The 7137-nt window shown below is 31.9% G+C and overlaps 1 protein-coding gene across 1 annotated transcript; it reads right to left on the bottom strand.

Moving 5' to 3' along the window:
• Positions 1-1573: 1573 nt before the first annotated feature.
• Positions 1574-3789, bottom strand: LOC127788520 (flotillin-like protein 4). Its single transcript, XM_052316903.1, has 3 exons — positions 3445-3789; positions 2634-3215; positions 1574-2287 (listed from the first exon to the last, which is right to left on the bottom strand). The coding sequence occupies exons 1-3, from the start codon at positions 3787-3789 to the stop codon at positions 1769-1771; spliced, it is 1446 nt and encodes a 481-aa protein (XP_052172863.1). The 3' UTR covers positions 1574-1768.
• Between the last annotated feature and the right edge of the window lie 3348 nt (positions 3790-7137).

Genomic DNA, 7137 nt, shown 5'->3' with positions numbered 1-7137 from the left:
TTTAAAATATGACGATTGGTATTATTACTTACTAATAAAAATATTTCACTAATAAAATTAAAATATATTAAATGTACCTTAATGAATATCTTGACAACACTTGTTAGGAAAATCTTTTATATTATATAATATTATAAAATTACATTTTTGTAGGTAATTTCAAATAAAGTCATTTAAAATTCTTATATTTATTATTCAATTATTCAGATAAGTACAGTAGTTTAAAAGCAATAATTATATTTCATTTTCAAACAATGTATATTTATTAAATATTATTTGTAGTAACTAAACACTCTTATTAATTGATGAAATGTTACAGAGTAGAATAAATTTATTATCAACTAATAAAAATATTTTATAACTAAAATCAAACAATAATAAATATAAAATAAGAAACATTAATTACACCTTAGCCATTATTTTTAAGACAATGATTAGTATTACCCATGTACTAAATAGAAGTATTTTAATTAAAATTTAATAATTTTATTGTATTTTCTAAACTAAGCTGATAAATAATTGAAACTATTATATTTAATACTTGGTAAAATTGTTACTACATATTTACATCTTTACAGTCTCACCAATTGAAATTACTTGGATAAAAGATGTTCTTTTATTGATAATTTCATTTCATCTATGGAATTTACTTATTAACCCCTTTCTCTATGCCATGCATCTATATTAAAGTAAATATGGATAAGATGTTTGAATATGGATACAAAGATTTTTCCTAACTCTAGTCTAGAGAGGATGCATCAAATTAAATGATAGAACAGACTCAACTTGAATACACTCAATAAATAATTAGCTGCATCAAGTTTTAATTATCTCTCTTTTTTTTTTGTTTATTTTGGTGAAAAATTCTTTCATTTAAATTTCTCAAACATATTTACTCAAAAACAAATTCAAAAATATTTTTAAAATTCTATTTGTAATATATTTTGATAAAATAATATAAAGTTATTAATATTTATCAGAATATTATAATATAATATAACTGTGTTAAAATTCATAAATGATATCAATAATATAATGAATTGTAAAATATTCGATCACAAAATATAATTAATTATAGGATATATATATGGTATTTTAATATAATTATATTATAAAATAATATATTATTTTATTTTATTTTTAATAATATAATTATTAGCCATTACTAGATATATATATTGTATTATTAGATAATTAGCAGGTTAGTATAATTACCAGTAAACTAATTTTTACCATAATATAAATAAAGCATAAAATCATACGTTATTATTAATGTATTTTATTATTATATTAAAAAGTTAATTAACATACTATAAAAATTCTTACTAGTATAGAATAATTAGACTATTATCTGATTAACATGAAATAGTTATGAATAAATATATTAAACTAAAATAATATAAGTATTAATATTTATTAATATATTGTACTACAATATAGTTAATTATATCAGTAGTATAACGTATTATTAAAATACTAATTTTTAGAACAAGTATACGAAAATCAAGCGAGGTGTTTTGTTTTACATTTTGTAGCAGAAAATGAAAATTAAACATAAACATTTAATGGACATTGAAAATAAACAAATAAATTAAAACCACCCTCAAATAAATAAAGTTGCCATGCTTCATTACTATTTTTTAAATAAACCCACGCACTCTCGCGCGAGCAAAAAAAAAAACAAATATAAACCATGGGAGTACTACAATTCCAATCATTTCTAATCAAACGAAACAAACAGATTAACTATATATATAAAGCCTGATGATCAGTTGGCATTGTTGTTATCAGCGGAATCGGTCAAGGCGCCCATCCAAGCCGGTGGCAGCATCCCGGTTTGCTCATGAACCGTTTTGAACAACGGCGGCAACATCCTGTACAATCCAGCAACCTCATTCATGGCACCACTCCCGCCTCTGGCCGCCTCCTCGCCGCCGGCTGTCCAGATGCTGATCTTCGGTTGCAGGCCTTGGACGGCTTGGGAGTTGATCTTGGCTATCTCTTGGAACATGCCGTTGTTGATCATCAGGTAGTCTCTCAAGGCATTGTAGTTTCCTCCAAGGGCGTCTAGAAGAGTTTGGATGTAAAGGCCTTGGGCTTGTGCCAGTGCCACGAGCCCCTCGGCTTCCTTTTTCTTGGCGTACAATTCTCCGTCGGCGGCTTGCTGGCGAGCGTAGAAAGTGGCCTCGGCGATGGCCTTTTGGGCCGCGGCTTCTTGTTCTTTTTCGTAGAGGATTGCTTCTGCAGCTTTCTGCTTCCTGTAGAGGTCCCAGTTTGCCTCTTGTACCTTTGTTTTTAATCATAATATATAGTTAGTTTGAATTCCAATAAGTAATTTACATAGATTTTTATATATTGAAAAGATATTAAATTGATTTATAATTTAAAGTTTATACTATTATCACATCGTATTAATTAAAAGGTATCTTCCGATAGATCTAGCTAAGACCCTTATTGATATCTCAAATTTTTTTGCTTATTTATGTTCTAGGTATAGGTTTTTTTTTTTTTTTGGCATATTTATTTCTACATATAATTTGTAGGTTCTCATTGTGTTCAATTTAATTATTTATTTCTTATTAAAAATAAAATAAGAATAAGAAAATAGTGGTAGATCCATTCGTTAGCATTACCTTGGTTTCATACTCAACGCTGGCTTTACTGAGGAACTCGGCCTTGAGCTTTTCCGTCTGAGTCAATGCGTTCATCCTCTCCACCTCACCCTGCAACTCCGCCTCTCGGAGAGCCACCGCCTTGGCTGCCACCACCTCCGCCACCTGAGCTTCTTTCAGCCACCCAGCCTTCTTCTTTGCCAAGTCCGAGTTCGCCTCCGCCACCTCCGCTTCTCTCTGGTTCTCAAACACCTTCACCTCCGTCCTAACCCTAATCTCCTCCTTCTTCCCCTCCCCCTGCCGTTCCGTCGATATGATCTTCGTCTCCGCATCGATCCTCGCCGCGTTCTGTTGAGTCCTTCCCTCCCGGAGCTTCGATCCGATCTCTCCCTTCATCTTCGCCTCCGCAACGTCCACCTTCGCCTGGTTCGCCGCCTCCATCTGAGTCTTCTGTCCTAAGTAAGAAAAGTACTCGTGTCCGGGGACATCGACGAGTTGCTTGACGTTCGCATTGTAGATCAGAAGCCCGAACTGGTTCAGCTCGAGCTGCACTTTCTCAAACACTTCCTCTTTGAACTCCTTTGTTCCTCTGAAAATCTCTTCCTGATAAATTAAATTCACAAAAATATCACGCCGCCAGAATCAGAATCAGGATAAAAATTTATGAACATCTAAAGGAAAAATCTTAAAAAAAATCGCCGGATCTAGATATCAATGATCTTGATAATTAATTTTGACAGCATAATTTCTGTGAAGGCATATAAGATCGTAATTAAAGACTGATTCATCGCCTTCAAATTTATCGAACAGAGAGATTGATATACGTACGTACCATGGTCATGGAGGCGGCGAGAACGCGTGTTTCGCCTTCGATGACTCCCTGGACGAGTTCTTTGACATGGCGGGACAGCTTGTCGTGGGGAGATATGAGCTTCGCGTACTTGAGGAGGCTGTCTTGGTCGTCGAGGCGAGGGCCGATGGTGAAGACGGCGGGGAGGACGAATGGGAGCTTCTCGGCGCTCATGGCCTGGACTTCGAAGGTGTAGTTCACCGGGGAAACGTCGAAGACGTTGCAGGACTGGCCAGGAAGTACCCATCCTTTCTTCACGATCTTGATGTCGGCGATGCCGACGCCGGTAATCACTAAGTATTCCGATGCACTCGCAACTCTATACATGGCGGCTTCTTGATTGGCTGGCTGGATGAGATGATCAGACAGAGATCAGGGATGGAGGATAGATCAATCTGCGAAATGACATACGCGGGTGACAAGAGAACTTCGAGCTACAGGAACATAGCATTTATAGTTACGAAATTGGACCCGTCATAAACGATAATCAAATTAATCAATTACACATATGAATACAGAATCTAATGTACAAAATTTAAATTGAAAAAAATTATGAGTAAACAAATAAAATATTACTAACTAAATATTTAATATTGACACACACACTGTGTTTGATTTCATGTGACCTGGATACTTATTTATAAATCTAAAATCATTTATAAGTGAACACAAAAAATTATATTTTGATCAGAAAATAATACGTGAGGGTATTCTTTCACATGAAATAAATCTCACATAAAATCGAATTTGATAACGTCATAATCACAGTCAAATTCAAAATTACAGTCACGATCAAATTAAGAAACTCAATTAGAGAGAAATAAGAATTTTGACTTATAATTATCATATTTATATTATAGACAACTATGTTCAAATTAAAAATGACACTTATGTGAAATGAGATATTATAATAATTTTATAAATATTTATGTGTATTTATATTAATAATATAAATATATATATAACATATTATGATCATGTAAAGAAGAACCATGGTTTTTAGATATATATGCAGGACTCTTGTATTTAATTTTTTTTTAAAGTCTACCGATATAACCTATCGTTATAATTGAGGATAAAAATAATTAATCCTCCTAAAGAGTCTGTTTATGTCAAGATACCATAAAAAAATTATTTTTGCAATTAATGTTATTTTCTCTCTCTCTCTCTCTCTCTCTCTCTCTCTCTCTATATATATATATATATATTAACCAGTGCGAATTATGCATGTATACAAATATTTTAAGTAATGCCATATGTAAGAAATGATTGTGTCTTATTCTTCTTATAATAGATAAAGTTTGTCAAGATAATTACAAAAATATCACTGTCACCTTATTATTAAAACTATTAGGGAATTAATTCTAATCATTGTTCTTAAACTAATGGTTAAACAATAATAAATGTTTTTTTAATTATTTTTAAATTAACTATATTCATTATACCATTCAAATTCTATTAGTTGATTAAATAATTTAGAATATGATTCATTTATTATTAATCAATAAAATTGTTTAAATATTAAAAATAAAATACAATAAATTAATACACTTAGAAGGAAAATAAAGATTGAGAGTACTCTTAAATCGCATTAGAATAGTGGTTTGTAGCATGCACATATAGAAAAATAATAAGTACAAAAATTTATTAAGTGATATTTGATGGTAATTATTTAAATTTTAATATTTTTAAGTAAAATTTTAAATAAAATGAGTTTTAGTATAGTGGGTAACAACAGTATAAAAGTTAGGTATATAAAAATTATTTTAAAAACACAAAAATTTAATATTTATTTAAAATAATTGTCGTGCGGCTCCTGTCACTCATGTTCTTAATTTTGACAAAGTGAGTAAATTATAAGTATAGATTTTGTTTCACTACGCAGGATAAGAAATTGAACCCACGATCTATTAATACGAATGCTAACTTATCGTGATTCAACTATTTAACTTATGCCTTGAAAATAATTTAATATTTATTTATGTGACATATATATGAATGTCATTGTCAATGAATTGCAAGACGCCTCCCTAAGGCAGAAAAATTCATACACGGAGAATAAAATATTCTCTATAGGTACAAACACGGGGGGATAGATTGCTCAGAATGACGTAGTCAAATTGGTTTTTTATTTTTTTTTTTGGGGGGAGCCTTATAATATAATAGTTAAATTATAAGAACATGAAAGAGGGGGCATGACCCCCTCCTCCAAATACTTCCTTGCATCTCTGCCTCTGCGTCGTGAGAAACCCATTGGAACATTGGCTGTACTTGGGCATCTCTCCCTCCATCTCTGCAGGCCTGTCGGAAACAAAAAAGAAGCTGCTTTCAGTTGGTCAACCTTGAATAATCAGACGCTCTTCCAGTTGGTCCTATGGGCGGTTGTAATCCACGCCGGAGCCAATGAAAAATCCGGACATATTTCAACCATTAATTTCCGCCTAGGATTCACTATTGGGTTTAAGACTTTTTGCTATGTATAATTATATATCCACGTATTCGTGGCTCCATGCATGCCATCAGCATTGTTATTATAACCAAATAATAATACTTACCAACCAACTCACAGTTCATAATAATAATGGGTCAACTATATTTGTAAATCAGACGTTTTATTTTATTTGTACTTACAAATTTAAACAATAAGTAAAAATATAAATAAGTTTAATTTGGAATGATCTAAAAAAATCAATTTTAAGTTAAGTGATCACAAATGGGTACTGTCCCCCCTATATGCCTACCCCTTACAAATTTAAACAAGTAAAAATACAAGTCTATTTAATTTATAATGATCTAAAAAAGTCAATGTATTGTTAAATCTAAGAACCGTTACGTTATTTATGTCGAACAATATAAGAGGGGCGTGAGCCTCCATTCCCTCCCATCCCCTTTACAAATTTAAATGATAAGTAGAAATACAAATAAATTTAATTTAGAATAATTTTAAAAAATCAATTTCAAATTCTGTGATCACAAAGCCCCCTCTCCCATTACAAATTTAAATGACAAGTAAAAATACAAATCCGGTCATAGGACGAGCGGTTTCACCTTTTGGTCCCAAAATAAAAATACAAATAAGTTTAATTTAGAATAATATAAAAAAGCCAACTTCAAATTTTGTGATCATAAATGGATACTGTCAAATGTAAAATTATTATGTTACCCGTTTCTCTTTTTTCCCCCTTCTCCCTGCATGGCCGTCCAATGCGGGCATGAAAACATTTTTGGTGTCAAACCATATGAATCCTGAATAAAGTGGTCGCTTACATCATGCTTAAATCAAATCAAAATCTATCAAAGTATGGTGTTCCTTATAAATCCTGTCTAATACTCTTTCCAACCACACACAAAAAAAAAAAAAGTTTGAAACAATAGCAGAATTTTGGTTTAACCAACTTGAACAAGTTCAACCTGCCAGCATGTCGAGTTCTGCCCACAATGGTGCTCAGCTTCAAGTTTATCTCAACCTTTTTGAATGGCTAAATATAGTTTTCACAGCTATGGTACTATAATTAATACATCACATCAAACATCGATTAGCTACCTCCTGACAGATCATCGATAAGAACAGTCAATGTGGGCTAGCCCTATCATGCATATTGACAAGATAAAACAAAATTGCGCCTCCAAGGGATGGCGCAGTAATTTTGGTACACCCTATCATCTCTCTAAAGC

Source organism: Diospyros lotus, chromosome 1 (assembly GCF_014633365.1).
Source record: "Diospyros lotus cultivar Yz01 chromosome 1, ASM1463336v1, whole genome shotgun sequence".
Lineage (NCBI taxonomy): Eukaryota > Viridiplantae > Streptophyta > Magnoliopsida > Ericales > Ebenaceae > Diospyros > Diospyros lotus.
Note: the sequence above shows the minus strand (reverse complement) of the source record. Positions and strands in the feature narration are given on the sequence as shown.

Excerpts from the sequence above, each read along its gene's own strand:
- LOC127788520 (XM_052316903.1), bottom strand. The coding sequence starts at position 3,789 with ATGTATAGAGTTGCGAGTGCATCGGAATACTTAGTGATTACCGGCGTC. Across the intron at positions 3,216-3,444 it reads TCGCCGCCTCCATGACCATG|GAAGAGATTTTCAGAGGAAC; the intron begins GTACGTACGTAT and ends TTAATTTATCAG. Across the intron at positions 2,288-2,633 it reads GCGTTGAGTATGAAACCAAG|GTACAAGAGGCAAACTGGGA; the intron begins GTAATGCTAACG and ends TTAAAAACAAAG.